Below are 22,389 nucleotides of genomic sequence, written 5' to 3'. Positions count from 1 at the left end.
GCTAAGCACCTCACTTTGACTCGGTTTACTTTTCCATTGCAGTTTAGTGCAGCTTCAGGGTGGTTTTATAGACTTAAGGGGGTCGCACACCGGACGCGCAACTCAGCGCCACATGGTTTTAAGAGTCTAGGACAACTTGGAGGTATCATACACCGGAAGTGCACATTAAATAGCGCAAGCTTAATCAGATAGCGTCTACTTCAAAATGCAAAATATACGTTAGCAGACAATGTTAATCGTTAACTCTTTCACCGCCATTGACGAGATATCTCGTCAATTAAGAGAAAACGCTTCCCCGCCAATGACGAGATTTTCCGTCTTTCCGCAATACCGCTATTATCTTCCGCAACTTTTTAAACCCGGAAGTATTGCCCTATGGCAAGCGGCTGCATGTCCGTGTCTGTTTTAAAGATCGCTCTGAATGGGATCTCTATGAAAAGTCCGTCACAAAAATGGAATTATCTCTGCTTTTTGCTCAAAATGTGGTGTTTTTGCAGAAACCTACCCATATTCAAAAGCTGATTACAAAAGAACCACTGAAGGTAGGATAAAACGTTTTTTTTTTTTTTTTTGAAAGCAGAGCGTCTGTTCTTTCATTTGGTATATTGTATGTTTATATATTTAAAGAAGAACATTTTCTGGAAGGCATTAAACTTTGGTGAAAATCATGAAAAACGATGGTGCTGGCTGGCAACTTTTGAAGAGTTAATGATTTGGGAAAAATATGACGTTATTTAATGTTAAACTCTGAGTGGCGCTCTGTGGCTCGACAGGTATTTGAGCAACTTCCTGAGTAATAGCTGGGTGCTGCGGACAGGCGCCACCTGTTGGCACCTATGTGCGTATACTCATAAAAAACAATGTGTTACATTTTTTTAGAATGGCGCGGCGCTGCATGGCACAGAGCTGCGCGTCCTGTGTGCGACCCCCTTTAGGGACTTAGACTGCGGCAGGCGGCAAAAAACGCCATAAACACATTAGGTGTGATCGGACCCTAATCGTTACATTTGGGCCGCCTGTACTGCTGTGACATCATCGTAAATACGATACAAACAAAACACACAACAAGGGAGAAACAGAGCATATCGAAGAAATGATGTTCTTGATTTTGGCATCTGGGTGTTTTTCACGCCTAAAGGAGAGTTTGGGAACTCGTACAACAAACACAGGTGACGAAATCACTTTGTTTGCTCGACGGAACAGCTAATCTTGCATTTTACCAATGACGCTGGTACACTGTAAAAAATTATATCATGTTGTTTCTTTAACAATTTAAACTTGTTTAAAGAGCACCTATCTTCCGATTCACAATTTTACATTTCCTTCCCCAAAGTAAACGATGACGTGAGTTATCATCTCAAATGTAAATCTCTTTGCTCGGACTACAACAAACACACGGATTGTAGGCAACAGTTTACTTCCTGGGATTGGGGAGGTAGACAAGACCGACATCATCATAATTCCTCCCGCTTCTGACTCCTAACTCCTGTTAGCATTGCATTGTGAGTGAATCTTTCAAACATGGTAAGGAGCGTCACATTTCCCGCTGACATCAGAGGTAATTAGGCCAATCACAATGTACAAATTAGCTGGCCAATCAGGGACACAGCGCTTTTCAAATCAATGAGTTTTGTAAAAAATCAAAGCGTTTGAGGAAGGCAGGATATCTGGAGCTACCAAAATGTACGATATGTGGAAAATAATGTTTTTGAACCATAAAAGACACATTGTATTATACCAAATACACAAAATAACATTGTTTTTAGTAATGAATTAGATGCCCTTTAAGTTATGTCAACTTTTCACAAGTCGAAACTTAAAATAGTAGGTTTGAATTGACTTCCATAACCCAGTTGCTTAAACTTTAGGCTGCATTTCTCTCTGACCAATCAGTGATCAGGAGTGTTTACATGTCACGTTTAAATATCATTATGGGTCGCTTGGACCCTCAACCGAGGTGGTATTGAAAATTATCAGGGTACTGTACATACGAAAACCCATCAAGTGAGCAGGTAGTACTGTATACAGTGGAAAAGTGCCAATTGAGATGTCAGACATTGTGATAAACTCACAAAGGCTTTTGTTCGCAACTGATCCGGATCAGCCAAACTCTCAGGAAAGCTAGCGCAAATGTCAAGATTTAAGAATGAGAAAATAATGACATGAATTATTTCTTTATTGAGAGAGTGATTCAGAATTTCTTTACTTTGTTCTGCTTGGCTTCACATCATTGGTTTCCCTCATCTGAGGTCTGTTTATGAAATCTGAATTATGAGCTTTCAATATCAATCCTAAAGTCATTTACAGTGAGATTGCTTTATATTATTATTATCTCTGTACGTCCCACATGAACTGTTCTCAGCTTTCTTTAAAAAACAACAACTGAATAAAGCTCAAATTAAATTGCATTTAGCTCGACGAGTCTTCAGAAAGCAATGTAAACACTGCAATGTTTGTGTGTGCAAAACGCACAAGTCACTCACAAAATTGTGCTATGTGTGTGTTAAATGGATTTGTGTTTATTTCTCTTTAATCATCAGATTAATTTACTGTCTAATATAATCAACAGCTCCTGATTTACTGTACAGGTTGGATCAATCCAGCTATTGACTAAAGACCTCTGAGATGTTCAGTGGACAACAGATCAATGGAAATGAAGTGAAAATTGCTGAAAAGAGATGCAGGGCTGACACAGTAGCCATGCGAACACACATTTATTGAGATACTGTAACAGAAACTGTGAAGGTTTTTGTCACATAAATCAACACTGAGATTCCTCTCAAATGATTACCTATCTGACAGTCTTTCAGGGTTCCCACGGGTTCTTGAAATCCTTGAAAGTGTGTGAATCCGGGGGAAAAAATTTCAAGGCCCTTGGAAGTTTCTGAAAAATACATACATAGATACAGGTCATTGAAAGTGCTTGAATCTATTTTATGCAAGAAGTTTTCTGAAAAAAAAATCCATATTATTCCCTGTGTAGTGTAGGATAATATCATAAAAATTCTGGACTTTTTAAGCACACGTGCTAAATCTTCTGTATGCAAATGTTGATTCATACCAAAATGTTTTTTTGCATAGTTGTGTTTGACACATGAAAACGTCTCGGGTTACGTATGTAACTGTTGTTCCGTGAGAAGGGAACGAGACGCTGCGTCTCCCTTGCCATACTTCCTGCGTTCCTGTAACGCTGTCTTTGGCAATATTTTAGATGGCGATATATTTCCTGGCTCCCGCGTCACCCTGTCTTTGTCGTTAAGCCTTACTATTGGTTGAATTTGATATACACATTCAGACACACTTACCCCTGGAGGCGTCCCCAAAGTGTCACCGCAGTGACGCAGCGCGGGTTCCCTCGATAGGGAACTGTAACAATGTATCTGAAAAGGTAACACAATGTAACCTTGCTCTCAATTGAAATGTGTCCCAACATTTAGTCCTTGAATTTGAGGGTATTGGACCTCGGAAGTCCTTGAAAGGTCCTTGAATTTGAAGTTAACTAAGGTGTGGGAACCCTGGTCTTTGCATAAAATATCGCTGGGTGTTAATGTTACTGTTGTTTGCCAACTACGAATGGTTCAATTAAAATTCAGATATCTTGAATTGTGACTGCTTGTCAAGTTGATCTTCCTTTGATTGGAATTGGAATCGGTTGCCATATATTGGTGGTGATGGTGTGAGGATTTAAGGACTTTATGCTTAATGCTGGATTTCCACCGACTGCGGAACGGCTGCGGATCCGCTGCGGAACGGCGGCGGAGTCAATCGGTTTCCATTCAAGTCAATGTTTGTATTTCCACTGACTGCGTTCCGAATCCGTCACAGCTCCGGCCATCCACAGCCCACCGGAACAAATATGCAGAGCTTCTATTTTGGACAGATGCCGGACAGGCCTGCAGGGTGGAGCCATGACTATATTGTGTGATAATACCTGAATTTGCAAGATCTCGTATCATGACCTGAGCTTGTCCAGCAAAACGTCATAATTTAACGTCATAATGGGTGGAGACAGAACTAGATATCGCGCGATCATCACGTGAATTTGCGAGACCTCATGGGTCCTTGTCACTTCAGCACGCAGCTGCTCTGCAACAAATTCGGAACTGGTGGGTATTGGCGGAGTTTGGAACCGTAACGCAGCGGAGTGACCTGCAGCCGCTCCGCAGTTGATGGAAATCCAGCGTTAGTGGTTCTGTCATGAATCTATTCTGAAAATGTCTCTCTCCAATGGTCAGTACAAACAGGGTTTTTATATACCAAATATGTGGAACAACCAGGCGTTGAATATCATATGATGTTTTTTTTGTAGTTTTCTTACAAGTAATACGAAATTATAAACCCATCGAGCGTAACGTACAATAGGTTTTTTTTACCATAGAGAGCTCAAGCGCTGATGGATTTGCGAATGCACGGGACACAGTTTTATCTTTACACTTTGGGAAAGATAAAACAATTGCATGGAAGTGATGGCAGAGATTAATGTAGTTTGACCTTGACCTCTCCTTAATCCAAGAGAGACTTGTGTTCTCATGGGCTGACAAACATCACCCCCACCTCATAGGCCTGATTTCCTCTCAAATGTGTGAATTAATGATGACACTAATGATAAGCAATGGCTTATTTATAGTGATTTGACCTTTGACTCTCCACAGCACCCTACATGCCCTGATTCCCAGACTGCTTTAGACAGACGTAACCAGAATTAAATCACGTCAGCCATCTAATGGCACAAGAGCTTTACCTCTCCAGACTTATTTAAACCTCCACTTACTTCACACTCCACATCCAAACTTTCCCACCAAATCTTTGAGCCTCCTCTCTCTTTGAGCCGTGTATACATCCTTTTACTGGCCTACAAGAATCCATAGCACACTTTCAAAGGATTATGGGAAAGCTTTCTCTGTTGATAAGCTCAGCTACTCTTAAAAATTCTGTTCTGATCCCATTTGGAGCGTAAAGGAGATGAAATGTTATAGGAACGGTATGAGAAGTACCGAGGCACTTTTGCAATAAAGAAAATGAGACCACAACAAAATTGACTAAGAAGATGGTTCGCTCTTGAAAAATACGACTTTAATTGCATAGACTTTTACATATTACACATACCTGTTAGATTATTGCCAGCTTTATGTGACTATAACCATAAAAAAGCATAATGGTTTCCTTGAAATATAATGCGGTTTGCAGGTATGCATAATGTCTGTAAAAATGTCCTGGCTTAAACAAGTTGTTAGCCACTATACTTATATTATCTTATTTCTGTTCAATTTTTAATGTAACATAAATTGATAATGATTTTTTACATCCATCTTTATGTTTCTGTTAATTGGCTCTTGTAGTTTCTCTGCGCTCCTGTTTCCTGTGTATTCTTTTCTCCGTTCCCATCTACCCGTTCTTTTCTTCTTCCATCATCGGTCCTTGTGAAAGTGTTTGAGGGAGAGGCAGGTCCCGTCTATTCACCTCAATTTTCACCAAGCTGCCCTCGGCCCTCAGCGGGCAGTTTTTTCACCACCTCTCCTTTCTTTCAAACTTTCGTGACCTATTCACGGCCCCCTCTTTGCTTTCTCCCTATAACCTAACCGGGCTCATTTGTTTTGGTCCCTGCCTATTCTTTATTCTCGTCTGCCCTGAACGTGAACGCCATTGTGTGGGCCAGATAACGGGGCTCGAAATTCCTGGGGGCGCCATTGAAGAGGACCAGGGGAGGGTCTACAAAAAGTAAGAGTGATCAGAGCTTTGGCAGGCATATGAAAGGCAAAACCTTGTTCTTACTACAGAAGGGATTTTTAGGATAACAAACTCACCTTTCAGGCTTTATTACATGGATAAACACAGAATGACTTTTTATAAAACACGTATAGCGCGATAGCCAATATTCAGTCGTGTTGATGTTCCTGTGACATTCAGAAATAAGCTCTTGCGTTTTCTTTAAAATGGTAAACAGCTTTAATGTCTACTGGGTCTTGGGATGAGAAATGTTTGAGTCATGAATACACAAGGCAGAGTAAATATCACAAACCGCTTATGTTGTGATATCACTGAAACGCAGTACCACAGCAAAATGCAATTCATCATGCCTGTAAATATCACAGACCTCCAAAATACAGCTTTAACTAGGGGAAGGAAAAAACTAATTTTTATCCATTTATTATTATTTTATGTATTTTTTAATAATAGTAAAGTCAACTGATCCATTTAGACAAATATGTCTGACAAAACTAATTTCAAGAAACATAAGCCTTTAGTTTAAATGTTTAACCTTAAATGGTTAGGGTCATTCTTAGATGGGCCCTGTGATGAAGAAGCCCCACTAAACATGTCTATACAGTGATGGGTGTATGGAGGCTTGGGCCCACCGTTATAAATTTCACCCAGGCCCCATGGAATGTAGTTGTATGGCAAGTGTTTTAAACACTATATATACACAGATCAGCCATAACATTATGCCTTATATTGTGTAAGTCCCCCTTTTGCCACCAAAACAGCCCTGAGCCGTCAAGGCATGGACTCCACTAGCCCTAGTGATGGTTAGGCGACTGGGTCAGAGCATCTCCAAAACTGCAGCTCTTGTGGGATGTTCCCGGTCTGCAGTGATGAGTACCTATCAAAGTGATCCAAAGAAGGAAAAGCGGGGAACTGGTGACAGGGTCATGGGCGGCCAAGGCTCATTGATGCACATGGGAATGCGAGGACTGGCCTGTGTGGTCTGATCCAACAGACGAGCTCCTGTAGCTGAAATTGCTAAAAAAAGTGAATGATGGTTCTGATAGGAAGGTCTAGTGGAGTCCATGCCTCAACGGGTCAGGGCTGTTTTGGTGAAAAATGACAGGTGGTCATAATGTTATGGCCGGGTGTGCCTCAGACATCCTGAAAAGGGAAGCTGCTGGCTGGATGCAGTACAAGTCATAAACCCCGCCCTCTCCATGCAAATGAACTCGGGTCAAAATAAATTACACATCCAATAAAATTTCCGAAAGATGGTTATGGTCCTTTAAGGTAGTTGTTATCATGCTGATACAGTATATGTTCAACTTGATTTTAGCTAGTAATTTAATGCTATTGAAACGAGGCGTGTCGTTATGATTGACATTTGTGATTGACAGATTCTCTTGGAGCTTTGAGGGCTTCGAACTATTAATGTTTTATTTCTGTGTTATTTTACACTGACAAAATGAGTTGTATTTAACTTTACCTTCTTTACCTTAATTTAAATCACTGTACAACTGATCCACTAAGGCAGGGGGCTCAAACTAATTTTGCCAAGTGGTTGATGTCTTCAGGGCAACATATTGTGTTGACCCAAGGAAAACATTTTTCTAAATAAACCCTAAACCTACTCCAACCCTAACCATAACCAAACCCTAAAATCAGAAGGACATGATAAGTAAAAAACAATGGTCTAGAAACAGCTTATCCTGGTTTTAAGCTTAAACTTAAAACAAACTGTAAACTTATTTCTGAAATCTGATTGGTTGATTGAAATGTTGTCCCAGGGTCAACATAATGTAGCCCTGAGGACATAAACCACTTGGCAAAATCAGGAGAGCCAAGGCAGAGAGTCCAAAGTCGGCCCTGGATGGCCGGTGTCCTGCAGAGTTTAGCTAAAACTTCCCTCAACACACCTGCCTCAAAGTATCTAGTCTGCCTAGTAAGACCTTGATTAGATGGATCAGGTGTGTTTGATTAGGGTTGGAATAAAACTCTGCAGAGACACCGGCCCTCCAGGAGCAGGATTGGACACCCCTGCACTAAGGCATCCTCAATTGGGGGCTGGCCTGATCTTGACATTGACCTTTTAGTTAAAGTCTTCCTGTTTAGTATTCTGACCATGTGTCTTTAATCTTTAATTACCTGTAGTGATGTCAGTGGGGGGAGCTGTTCTTAGTTCTCAGGCCACACTGAATAAATAGCACTTAGAGAGATAATAATGTGTGCGTGTGCAGGCATTTACCGCAGACTCATTATGACCCACTCAGTAGTGGATATTGAATGCTTCTTTAATGGACGACACTAATGGCAACCTGTAATGGACTGATTTTGCACCGCCACAGATCGATGTCTTGCTAAACGTGAGCGTCTGATCCGAATAAATAGTGAGAGAGCGGGAAATTGGCTTTCCGAATGCGAGAAAGTTCATGTTGACTCTTAGATTCAACCAGTTTTTTATCTGGAAGGTGAAAAACAAAAGTCTGATCAAAAAAGTAATCAATCCTTAACCCTAAGCAAGCGTGCACACTATGTTTCCAATCGAAATGCAGCATTTTTCAAAAAAGCCAGCAGCTGGTGGGTTTTGTCTGCTCTGAGCGCCGAGAGTTGAAAAATATTCAACTTTGGGTGTAAAGCTCAGCTCATCATTGTCACTTCTCACTCGGCCGTCCAATCACAGTGGAGGAGGGCGGGACAAATATCACAACAACTAAGCGGCGCATCGTTCAACGACTGATAAACAAAGCAGAAGTATGACAGCAACCAAAGCGCTCAGCTGAAAAAAATGGCAAGTGCCTACAGTTGGCGTCCACCTAGTGTTTTTAGCTGCGTTTAAATGCTTTGGTGTGCACACACCCTTAAAGTGCGAGTAATAGATAGGGGACCCTCACATTTGAATGGGACACACGTAAGACCATATCATTGTGTTCAACTTTTAAATGTAATTTTAAATGTAAATGTATTTACTTGTTTTGCTTATTTATACAATTTGGTGTTCGATGCATTTATAAAACAATTCTGGAATGGTTTGATGCCATTAAAGGTGGGGTGCACGGTTTTTGAAAAACACTTTGGAAAAGGGAGTCAGGCCAAATACCAAAACACACTTGTAGCCAATCAGCATTAAGGGGCGTGTCTACTAACCGACATCGTTGCCTGGGTTGCGTATGTGTGGGGCGGGTCTATCAAAAATAAGGTCCAGATTCTATTGGGGTAGGGGCGTGTTTGTTTAGGTGATTTCAAATGTCAACATTGGCTTTTAGAGATCATGGACCCTGCCTTTAAGGAATAAAGACCACTTTACACAAGTGAATCTTAACAAGTATAACTAAAAACAATCTCTTTACAAAACAATTCAGAAATAAAGCTGGGAGATTTAGAGTAACTCATTTTCAATCCCATGACAAGAGTGCTTCTAAAAACTAAAAAAAAAATCGTGTTGCGTGGCAGAGGCTCTCGAAAAATAGATGGAATTCATTAAACCACATTTACGGTGATTTAGATTGTGCCGCTTTTCACCTTAAGCAAGTAATTGTGTGCACGTCTGGGACACTGATGAGTCAATTCAGTCATGAGTTTTCATGTGCATCTGTTTTTGACGGACTAAAGGTCACAAAGATTGATGTTTCTGGAAGCAATAAAATCAAGACACATCAACAATTGTTTTTTGGAGGATGACTTGTGGAAATTACTAGCTTGTGCCCACAATCTCCACCTCGCTGTGGTTTCTTGGCACATAAATAAAGTTGCTTTTTTGATTCTTGTTAATCTCCACCCACCCATGGTCGCCCCTCTGTTGATATCAGGGTTTCAGTAACCACGTAGGAAGTGTGAAGGATGGGATTAAACTTCTGAAAGGGAAAAACATTTAATGAAATGCAATCATATAAAGACAGAATAAGTGATGGGCTGCATAAGGTATAGGCGCTTCTTTTAACACACATGCCTCGGGGAGCTGTTTCTATAGGCTATTATCATTTAGATAAAGTGTCCTGCTGATTGCTTTATACCTTTTGAAAGCAGAGTCATGGCCCTTCAAGACTCATACCTGAGTATCTCTAATGTAAGATCCAGACCAATACCAGACCCTTTAACTCAAAAACCCAGTAACCCTAAGATCCATACCAATACACAACCTCCTAATCTAAAGACGTTTTGAGATCCAGAACTACAGTAGGTGTTTGCTTGGGCATGAGAGGTGTCAAGACTGTAAAGTTGACATGACCTGAATCTCAGTTGCTACAGTAGATTGAAAACAAACCTTCAGTTTAAGATGCATCATTACATTCCCTCTCATTGCTGTAAGATCTCGCCATGATGAGCAGATTTCCCTCATCTCCAGCTCTTGTGGAAATGATGTACATCATTTGCACATTCCCGTTTGAAGCCGTAAGTAATGCGTCTCATTTACATTTCTGCGATGGAAGAAAATTCCTGCAAGTGAAGTGCATGAACAAAGGCCAAAAATGAGAAGAGACGTAAGCAGCACTTTGGTCCGATGATCAGACGATGAAACCATTTCTCCATCTCTCCTTGTCATCCTGCTGCAACAGAGTAGCATGAAAACAATTTTCTTTTGTTATGTGCTTCTTGTTTTCTGTAGTTTTCAACTTCGAGTAATGTACTTAATTTTTTCCCATATGAATTGATAGTGGATCTGAATCATCATAATTAGATTGTTGCATTCTTTTATTTAGGTCACCCTTATATAAAATATGTTTTTGGGAAATATTCAAAAAGTTTTGAATTTACTACCCAATGAATCTTTACAGAGAACCAATTATCTGATTCACGGTTTTTCATTTCCTTTGGTGTGTAAGTGTGTATTAGTTAATGTTAACAATATGCAAAAGGTACAAACCCCAAAGTAAATGATGATACAAGTTATCGTCTCCAACGTAAATCTCTTTTCTTGGACTACAACAAACACACGGATTGTAGGCAACAGTTCACATCCTGGGATTGGTGATGTAGACAAGACCAACATTATCATAATTCCTCCCGCTTCGGACTCACAGCCTGTAAGTTAACTCCTGTTAGCGTTGCGACTTAATCTTTGGAAATCTTTTGGATCTTTGGAAGGTGCGCCACGTTTCCGGCTGATGTCAGAAATTTTCCGGCTGAAAATAATGTGTTTTTTGAACCATAAACCATGGAAACACATTGTATTATACCAAATAGCTTGGTTTAGCTTGAAGCTAACATGACTTAGCATGAAGCTAGCATGATTTAGCATGAAGATAGCATGATTTAGCATAAGGCTAACATGATTAGCATGAAGCTAGCATGATTTATCATGAAGCTAACATGAAGCTAGCAGGATTTAGCATAAAGCTAGCATGATTTAGCATGAGGTTAACATGATTTAACATAAAGCTAACATGAAGCTAGCATGATTTAGCATGAAGTTAGCATGATTTAACATGAAGCTAGCAGGATTTAGCATAAAGCTAGCAGGATTTAGCATAAAGCTAACATGATTTAACATGAAGCTAGCATTATTTATCATGGAGCTAGCATGATTTAGCATGAAGCTAGCATGATTTAGCATGAAGCTGACATGATTTAACATAAACCTAACATGAAGCTAACATGATTTATCATGGAGCTAGCATGATTTAGCAAGAAGCTAACAGGATTTAACATGAAGTTAACATGATTTAGCATGAAGCTCACATGATTTAGCAGGATTTAGCATAAAGCTAGCACGATTTAGCATGAGGCTAACATGATTTAACATGAATCTAACATGAAGCTAGCATGATTTAACATGAAGCTAGCAGGATTTAGCATAAATCTAGCATTATTTAGCATGAAGCTAGCATGATTTTACATGAAGCTAGCATGATTTAACATGAAGCTAACATGATTTAGCATGAAGTTAGCATGGCGCTAGCATGATTTACCATTAAGCTAGTATGATTTAGCATGAAGTTAGCATGAAGCTAACATGATTTATGAGCAATGAAATAGGTGCACTTTTACTAAATAAGGTATGGGTGGCAGAACCTATTTTTATTTGCAGTGTTTTTACCGCTAATAAGAAGTATGTCTCTCTGTGCTAAAATGAGGACAACACCCACTTTGTGATTAATGAAGACCAAAAAAACCCTTCATTGGTGTAATTCTTCAGGATAGAAGCTGCTGTACCCCTTTTGTTTTTACTTTTCATTGCTGCGGGGCATTTCAAGCTGATTACACGCCTCTTTATCTCCTGACATTACTGACGACATGAAAGAGAATTCATGAATTTGTTTAATATTCTGCATGAATACATTAACGTCACAACATGGCTGTGCTGCTGGCAAACACATTCACATCTCTGCCGCAGCAAACAAGTGAAGATTATATAAACGCCAACTTCCCAAAGAGCCTCGTAAAGTTTAAAGGCCTTTTAACCCAAACTATTGATGTTCTACTGACTTTTTGATGATTTAGTTAGCTCTTTGAGGTTGCTAAAGTAGGTGATTGATAACTGGCCGAAAGGAAATTAAAATATCTCTTAATCTTCACTATTTTCATTCCTGGGATATGCCATATGCCTTTATAATGATAGCTTTATGAAATTAACCATGGCTTTATAATAGTGAAAGTGTAGTATGCATGGTTTTACTACAATAATTGTTTTGGGTTACTATAGCAAAACAATGGTTATTTTGTGTTATGGTTTAACTATACACTCGGATGTGTTAAAAACAACACATAGGGGTGGTTTCCCGGACAAGGATTAGACTAGTGCTAGACTAAAATAAGTGCAAGAGGTGTCCAAACTGAAACTGACATATTTTAAAAACATCAGTGCCCTTTGTTTTGCCTCAAAATCCACACAAGTAATGTTTTAAGTAAGCCATGTTTGTTAAAACTAGTTATATTTCATAAATAAACTAAGGCCTAGTCCTGGTTTAAGATCATCCCTGTGCAACCACCCTAATCAGTGTCATTTTTGGTAGACACATATCTGTGTTATTGTTGAAACAACACATTTCGTTGTTGCATTTAACCAGCGTGATCTCACGAGAATCAAACATATTTTACAAGTTGGCTTTTTCGTGTGATTTCATACAAAGTTAATTGTGCAAAAACGTACAATTCTCATAAGAAAAAAACAATAACGAAACCTAAACCAACACCTAACCCCAAAGTCACATGGGTAACTGCAAATTGTACAAAAATCTACGAATGTGGTCGTATGAATTGATACGAATTAGCCAACTCGTAAAATATGTACGAATTCTTGTGAGATAGCAAGCATTGATATAACACAACTTGTGTTGTCACTTTTATTAATTCTAACACAAAATTACATAAAGTGCTCTATTTAACGATCAAAGTGCTAAATGGGCGTGTCCGAATTCACTTTTGCTAATTTAACGACGGGAGAAATGGTTTGTGCGCCGAGCGCATGGTCGAAAAGGGTTGGTCCTATTTTTTTAATGAGTAATGGGAGTATTTTGGGCTTAACGTGCACTAAACCTCCGCTCTCATCCCCTTTAAAAGCCAGTTGCGCTGGCGCTATGTCTAATCCCTATTTAGATGACGGACTTTGTAAACTGAAAAACTAAGCGGAGGAAGAAGATCCCCAGTTTAAGATTAATGTTAATTAATTGTGTTGTTTTTCACTTGTATTGAAATTGTTATTTTTTTATTAAACCCTTTAAAACCCGTTATCTTTTAGTCATGGAAGTAAAAAGCAGGCTTTTAATTGCTTTAAATGTATGGCTATCCAATATCATCAAAAAATAATTTACAAGCATGTAAGATAAGGTTTGTACTCTAAAAATACTTTATTTGTAACAAACAAGAGATAAAGAATTTACAAACAGCTCTCAAACGGTGTCAGCACTTGGACAGCGTCATGAGTTTTTTTTAAGCATTACTTAAAAATGTTTCTCATCTCACCATATCCACAGGTACAGAGTCATCATATACAATAAATCTGTGAGGTAGCATTTAAAAAAAATTAAAACGGATGCATTTGTTTAAAGCAAAGCATTTATTTACTTACCAGGCTGCAGGTGAAGCAGCTCTTTGTGCCTTCTAACGTCTCATAATTAGTCCTCATTTATGTCCAAGAGACTCAATAATAATCTTTTACATTCAATCCTTTAATCTTTCATATTTAAAAGCGTTTTTGTGCTGCTGCGCATTCATGTGTGTGATAAGCAAACCCGTGTTGTCGTCCCGTTTATAGGCGCATTTTACTAATGCACTCTTTAAATAACAAAAACATATCGCGCCATTGACTTTAGACTTTAGAGCAGGTTTTTGTTGGTCAATGGCGTAGTCTATTTTAGTTGCGCCTGAACACACCTCATTTTCAGACCAGAACGCCCATGGGCGCAAAAGGGGGCGCAAATGCATTTGCTATTTTAACAACGTAGCGCTAAACGTGAAAATTATTGCGCAGGGTGGAAACTAGCAAAATACACTTGCGTTGCGCATTGCGCTGGGTGTAAGATAGAACCCAATGTGTTAAATAGCATAACACAAAATAAATGTAAAAAATGAACACATTCTTTTTTTGGAGTGTTGTAATGTTTTTTTGTGGGGGTATTTGTAGTACGGTGGTTAAAGTCTGTGAAAAGTCATTTTAGAGAAATGTTTCTGAACACATTATAAATGTTTGAAATGGGAACTATAGACAACTGAATTGTGGAGTTACACCATTCAACAGTTTTCTCCACATTTCTGTGTTTAAGGTGGGCTTAAAATCATGAAGCCGAGAATGGCCCTGTACCTAACACATATGCGAACATCTATTAAAGTCACAATGAAATTGAAATGAAGAACTGTATTTTTTAGCCAATGAGCGGGGTCTGGGGAAAGAATGCGGCGATTAGTAAATAGCGACATGACCCAACTTCAAACGATCTAATCATTTCTCGATTGACTAATTCAAGTCCAGCCCTACTTTTTCAGAAGGCATTTCAGTCGGATATACGTCACCACGGGGAACATAAGACAATCGCTACTTGCGTATCATTGCGACTTTAAGATTGTTACGGTATTTGAAAGTTGAAAGAGATGGCAGGTTTCCATTTAATAACACATTTTTCTATGTTGTGACAAACTGAGACCACATATTTAATATCACCTAACACATACAGACTATAATGTTTGTAAGATAAGTTCCTGGGTTTTTTTTTTGCTGAAATTGTCAGACTTTGAAAAGGAATTTGTATAATTAAAAAAAAATGTAAATCATTAAAAATGTCTACTTAGAATAATATTAAGTGTCATTGATCTCTGTAACATATGCTGCAGCACAAATTGTGCAACATAGTTTAATACTTCGTAATAGTGTTACACAAAATATTCATCTTATTGACTTGCCCTCATTAGAAATGTACTAGATGTGAGAAGGTGTTACAAGCCATGTAGTCTCTCATTAATAAATTAAAAGTCTTTTTTTATTGTTGGTCTGTTAACAACTAAACAACAATAATTGATTTTTGAGGGCATAAAACTTCATTCACCACATGCCCTAAAAAACATTGGCATCAATAAAATGCATTAATAATTCACACTGGAAAATCTAAATGTGCACATGTGATATCCTAATTCAGACTCTTCAGAGGGCTTTTATCATCGCCTCTTTTCAAGTGCTGGTAATATCTCAAAAATCTGTACACATTTAAAAAAAATATGATAAGTATGCTTATTTACATCCCAGTGAGGGTGAATCCCACCTACGGCACATAAGTGAAAAAATAATTTCTATCCTGGCCATGTCAGTAAGTCTATGTGGTTTGACCGGGGGTAATCGACTTATATTAAAGTGCCCGACCCCTCTTTATCCAGTCCTGCTCAAAACTGATAGGCATGCGAGAGGCAAATTGGAAAGGATTAGGCTAATGTAATGGAAAAGCCCCTTAGTTGAGGGGGTTGATATCTGTCTGGAAAAAGCGCTGCTGGAGACGTCGAAAATTCATGTCAACACTTCAACTGTGAGGAGTCCTTTAACTGTGACACCATGGGTTCAAATGGGGTCTTAGTACAGGAATCAATTCCTGATTTTACTTCTGTATTTTCACTAAGAAGCTTTTCTAGAGTAACTGACCTCATTTATGGGTTGGGGTGAGAAAAAAATTATGTTGGATATTTTCTTTGTATCTTATTTTGTCAATTGTCTTATTGTCTTTTGTATAAATGTAGCAGACGTACTGTATGGTGCAGAATAATTTTCCGAAAGGATAAAAAAAATAACTAAATAAATAAATGCATATGTAAATAAAATAAATAAATCTGATCAAATGTATAACTTGAATGCACTGTAAGTCGCTTTGGATAAAAACACCTGCCAAATGCATAAACGTAAATTTTTATGTGGTTATTACGTGCCTGGAAAAGATCAAAAAGTCTATTATAATCTGGTCTGTTGTAATTCCTTTTTCAGTGTAAATCACCATAGCTAATACATACTCTAGGAAACATCCCTGATTAGTTTATCAAATATGTGATATTGTCTTATTTTTTTCTCCAGGTCTTCTCATTGGTTCAGGCTGTGCCCTGTACCCTCTCGGCTGGGACAGTGAAGAAGTCCAGCAGACGTGCAACAACAGCTCAGACCAGTATGAACTTGGTATGTCTTCATGTAGTGGCGGCTCATGACTGCTCGTCCGAGGGGCGCTAATTCAAAATAATAGTTCGGAGTGTTATGTGTTTTCAAATGATGTGTTTGTTGCGTCATGTAAACCATGTGCATCACGTGTTTTGTCAAAATAAGTGTGTGCTGCATACGCGTCAAAACCGTTTATGATAAAAGAGACGCTCACGTTCACAAAATACACACAAGAGACTCACTTAACAGTAAACTCTTGTTATGAGTATCTGGCAAACGCGAACGTCTCTTTTATCATAAACCCTTTAGACACATCTGCAGCAGGCTTTTATTTTGACATGTGATGCACATAGGCTCACTCGACGCGCAGAACACATATTTTGTAAAAAGGACTACATACATGTTGTGACGAACTTCGCATCGAGTGCCCTCGAAAAAAGGAGTCACCGGCCGCCACTGTCTTCATGTCACCTACACTCTTTAGTTCACATGTATCTACATCAACACAGTGACATCAGTGAACTTTTAAACTTTTAATCAATCCTATTGAATGCAAATAACCATTTCTTCTGATCCGAAATAATCAGTCACGTAAATTTTCAGCTCAAGAGTCCTGAAGAAACTGTTTTGCATTCAGTGCCAAAATGACTCCAATATCAGTGTGCTGCTCACACCACGGCAAATCCCAGATCTCGGCTTATTGTCAGAATGAATAACAATGGTAATAGGATAACAATAAGAGGGCCTGGCTCTACAGAATTGAGAAGAATTAAGATCTGAGCATGTCTTTAAAGGTGGGGTGCATGATCTCTGAAAGCCAATGTTGACATTTGAAATCACCTAAACAAACACGCCCCTACCCTAATAGAATCTGGACCTTGTTTTGATAGACCCACCCCACACATACGCAACCCAGGCAATGATGTCGGTTAGTAGACACGCCCCTTACTGCTGATTGGCTACAAGTGTGTTTTAGTATTCAGCCCGACTCCCTTTTCCAAAGCGTTTTTCAAAAATCATGCACCCCGCCTTTAATGGATGCACAAGGATTTGAAAGCAAAGAGCAAAACACTGTGATGACTGTTTTTGGCATTTATGTCATAATTAGTGATAGGACAGTATATTGCAGGGGCCGCTATTTAAAAGCATAACTAAACCCCTGGTCAGAGCCTGACTCCACCCACTGGCAATATTTGAAAAATGCAAGAAAAGTGGGCAGATCCCAACGGAGATAGAGAGGACAAACTAAGCTCGTACCAAGTGTGTGGTGAGATCGTAACAAGGGCGTGGTGAGCTCGAACCTGCTTACATCATGAGGCATTTTTTGGACCCAACATCCAATAGGAAAACTCAACTGCAGTAGCCACCGTTCAACCTGAAGAGGGCAGCACTCAGACGTTTTTACACCATATATTGTAGTATTGAAACACTTTATATCCAAATGTCAAAAAAGTTAATAAAATCAATGAACAGCACAAATAAAGCATCATTCGTACAGATCATTAACTTAAAAAAAGTTGGTTTAGGGTTTTGTCACGCTTTAAATTTGATGTTTGTAATAAAAAAGACACTCAGTGTCACTCAATATAAAGCCAATGTCTAACAGACAGTAAAATGACCGATCATTATTCACTTTTTAACATGACGTTATGTTGTGTCACACACACAACACCCCACTAGTTTAACACACTTATTCAAACAGTACCGTGAGATGTTAGATCCACATTAATTCCGTAAATATGTTTGAAGGACTTTAAAAGAGTATATTTATAAATGTTATGCATGGAAAATATATTTTACTTTCACCAATGTTCTGTTTGTCTCTTATTTACTGTAATTAAAGTTGTGTTATATCAGCCACACAGCTTTTTTAATATCACCATAAAAAAAACATATTGGTCGACCACTAGTCATAATGATCGAAGGAGCAATTGTTAAACACAAGTTTTGTATGTTTAGATAGGGGTTTTGTATTTTTAGGCATACCCATGTTTAATCAGTATGAACCAGTTTATAATGAATGTTTAACTAACATCTACTTTTTGTTCATTTTTTAATTTTAAGTCTGCTGGTCCACTTCCCATCACAGTACTTTTATATTCAGTTCAATCCCTAACAGGATGCCCTTGAACTGATATGAATGCACAACACACAGCAAATTTATGATTCGCTATTTACCTCATTTATCATCATTATGATCCCACAGTTTTTTCTTCACAATTAGAAGCTTTATTTGTCGGCTACTCATAAAATATTCAGCACGCCACTGATTTAAACAACTAGATAAATTGATCTGACATTGGCATGAACTACACATTTTAAAAGTTTTCTTTAAGTGTTGAATAGGTGTGGTATTACAGTATTAAGTCATCCATACTGTGTTCCTATTTATTATGCATGTCACAAATCAGTGAGATTTCAGGTTTTATTTTTTAAGAACTTGTTTTTTTTATTTTTTATTTCTCATATCTTTTTAGCTAAATTGTATTAAAGTTTATTTATTAGTTTGTTTATTGTTTATTTTTTTTACCAGGACAGTGCATATTAACAACAGTACACCTGTAACATGCCAGATTTAGCCAATGGCTAATTTTCATCTGTAATCCTGATTGCCAGTTGTACATTGGCACCCTAGGAAAAAGTACATTTAAAAAAAATATTTGCACTGTTAATGTTACAAGTTAAAATAAAAAGATAAAAACATTAAATGTTAAATTCGTCTAAAAATAAGTTGTAACATCTTCTTGGGAGATCTTAGTTAAATGGAAACCTACTTAAAAAGTTACACATTACTAAGTTATAGTTCTCATACAAAATAGGTATGACAAAATTTTGCATCATCTAAAAAAGCTATTTATGTCCTTTAACAATTTATATTTGTTGGATCTGAACAGAAATAATTGAACTATTATAAGATTTAGAGGGTTTTGACCATTTGAAGGCTTTTTAAGGATGGGAGACCTCTTGCGAAAACTAGGTTGCATGTCATTAGCATTTTAGCCGATCGCGATTGCCTCTGTTATTTCTGCCTGCTGTCTGAAAAGATCAACCCAGTAACTAAGTTTTGGTAAACCATTTTCTGCAAGCATTTAAAAAAATTTGACATTTTCAGATTATTTAAATATCATAGCATCCACACTTACAACTGTTGAGGGTAAAATAAACCCTGTGTATTGACTATACACTGTTGTCAACATCTGTTTCATTTCTCCTCAGGCTCTTGTCAGATCGGCTGGGCGTATTACTGCACAGGTGCAGGTGCAGCCTCCGCTATGTTACTGTGCACTTGGCTCGCCTGTTTCGCTGGGAAGAAGCAAAAGCAATACCCGTATTAAAAGAACCGATAACAGTCTAAAGACGGACAGATGCCTTAGACCCAGAAGAGATGTGACATCTTTCCTCCATTACTGCTACTCAAGTTCTTCAGTACTCTTCAGTCATTAAAACTCTTATTGCTCATGAACGTCTGTGAGCAATGAAACATGACTCTATACACTACATTCACTGCTTTGTTAAAAGTGTTAAACTCAGAAGGACCAAGTATCGTTTTTATGACCAATGTTGTGTACTTATTTCTTTTATGTCTCTTTTTCTTGAATTGATATTGTAATGGGAAGCTATTAGTCAGGGATAAAAAGACTGTGCTTGAAGTCTGTATATATGTAATGTTTTAACAGCTATTTTTAAAGCATTAAAGACCAGATTAAGCTTGCACCAGCACCTCTTTTGCCGTTAAAACTACTGTCAGGATTTAATAAAGACACAGTGAATAAAATAGCCTTATTATAACCTATATAAATAACCTTATTGCATATGCATTTGTAGGAGTTTCTCTTTTAGATAGCAAAATTTATGGGAGGAGATAATTTAAATGCATCACACAACGCGATTTACTAAGATTTGCGTAGTGTTTTTAACTCATTCCCCGCCAGCTTTTTAAAAAAAAAGTTTCACAAAATGCCTTCCAGGAAAATTTTCTTCTAAAAATATATAAACATACAAATATATCAAATGAAAGAACAGACCCTCTGCTTTCAAACAAACAAAACACGAAAAAAAAAAAAACTTTCATCCTATCTTTATTTGTTCTCATTTTGTAACCTCTTAAATATGGGTAGGTGTCTTCAAAAATACCACATTTGAGCAAAAAGCTGAAATAAAGTTTTGGGTTAGAACAACACGCCATTGGCAGGGAAATGTTTTCTCTTGAATTGAAGGGATAACTTGTCAATGGCAGGGAAAAAAGCATGTCTTAAGAGATTGTTTACCCAGAAGTGAAAATTCTGTCATCATTTACTCAAATCGTTACAAACCTGAATGAATTCTTTGTTCTGTTGAACACAAAGGAGGATATATGTGAAAAAAAAAAAAGGAAACGGGAGCGCCACTGACTTCCATAGTAGGGAAGAAAAATACTTTGGAAGTCAATGTTGGTTACAAACATTGATCAAAATATCTTCCTTTTTAGCTAAATAATGACAGATTTTTTTATTTTGGGGTGAACTATGCTTTTAATTTCTTATAATAACCTACATCCTACGATCTCTTTGGAAACATTTACCAATTTTCTGTGCCACTTAAAGAAGCACTGTAACAATAAAAATTATAAATATAAATACTATTATTTCTGTAAGAATAAAAGGCATTATAATATGTATTATAAGACATCAGGAATGCATTATATTTTTTATGTATAATGAGTAGCTTTGTAATTTATTATATTATTATATAACATCATATATCTACAGACTTCAAGTGAAGTATTTCCAAAAGGTTCTGTACCTTATGTTCTCAACACTATTGTGTAGTTGTTTATATATCCTATTCACAAAAACAAATGGTGCTAAATAGCACTAATATTGGCTGGTAATCATAAAGGGGAACCATTTAATTGCTAAACAGAATCGATGTGGAACCTGTGAAGAACCATATTGTGATATGTTGAACCATAGTGATAGTGTTTTAGCACCATTTACGGTTCTACAGAGGTGCTATGTGAGTTCTATATAGCGCTATGATAACAAGCTTTTAGTACTATTAAGCACCATTTTTATTTTTTTAAGTGTATACTTTGTAAAATGCAATAATATTCATGGATAATATCTCTATGTTGCTTATTTTGTTTGAAGCTTGATTCTTTTTACATGTATGCTATAAAGTACAATATATGTTCTGATGAAATATGTTTTTATTTTGTGTTTAAGAGACAATGAGGCATGTATTATTTGATTGATTTTGTGTTTGTAAATAAAATCTGTTTATTATTATGTTTTATGTACACTGGGCTATTAAGGCTAGATATAATTAAAACATCTTAACTGGATTGTATTTTGTATGCAGTCGTATCATAATCGTATTCCTAAAGACAATTATTTCCATTAAAGGTGGAAAAGTTAAACTGCCCTATGACCTGTACACCTGCATGTGTAGACACTCGTGATATACTACTAGCACTGGTGTGTGAGCTTAATCCATTACCATTAAAGTTTATATTACTCACAAGTTTAAACATGGAAAAACAGACTTTATTCTCACATTACAACTAAAAAAAAACATTATTGTACATTTCAAAAATCTAGTTAGAAAATGTCTGTCATTTCTTTAATCGTATTCAAATAAGGAAGTCATGTCTCTGCTTGTCACATACAGAAGCCATGCATATTTTTTTATTTTCCTCAAGCATCAAAATGACCCATTTACATTTAATTAGTGACAAATATAGCAGCGTTATTTAAAATTGGTTGACTTTGTTCATTTTATCTGTCTGCTCATTAACACCTGGATGACAACCTCTCTTCAGACAGAATTCATAAGTCTGCCCTGTGTAGACCAGAGGCACATTTTTGCATATTAAAATCAACATCAAACAACATCGGGAACTCATTTCACTTGTAATGTGACATATGGAGTAGAGAAACAGGATATTTGGAAAAAACAAACACAGCAAGGGATTTTGAATTGATTGGATCATAAAAAGTAGGGATTACATAGAGTCAGACTTGAATGATACATTCTAAAAAAGCTGGGTCAAGAAAAGTTGAGCCCAAACTGTTGGGTATGTTGTTGTATTTTGCCTACTGGGTTGTATAAACATTTTCTGGGTTTATTCAACCCATCGGTGT

The 22,389-nt window shown here is 37.5% G+C and overlaps 1 protein-coding gene across 1 annotated transcript in view; it reads left to right on the top strand.

Moving 5' to 3' along the window:
- The window catches only part of LOC135771415 (LHFPL tetraspan subfamily member 6 protein), a 96,977-nt gene extending 75,441 nt beyond the window's left edge, over positions 1-21,536 (top strand). Inside the window, exons 3-4 of the mRNA XM_065281652.1 lie at positions 16,190-16,288; positions 19,484-21,536. Of these exons, the coding sequence (XP_065137724.1) occupies positions 16,190-16,288; positions 19,484-19,602 (218 nt within the window). The 3' untranslated portion in view covers positions 19,603-21,536. The remainder of the gene's footprint in view (positions 1-16,189; positions 16,289-19,483) is intronic.
- The last annotated feature ends 853 nt before the right edge of the window (positions 21,537-22,389 follow it).

This window comes from Paramisgurnus dabryanus, chromosome 8 (genome assembly GCF_030506205.2).
Source record: "Paramisgurnus dabryanus chromosome 8, PD_genome_1.1, whole genome shotgun sequence".
In the NCBI taxonomy this organism is placed as follows: Eukaryota; Metazoa; Chordata; class Actinopteri; order Cypriniformes; family Cobitidae; genus Paramisgurnus; species Paramisgurnus dabryanus.
The sequence above is the reverse complement of the archived record's forward strand: the minus strand, read 5'-3'. Positions and strand labels throughout refer to the sequence as shown.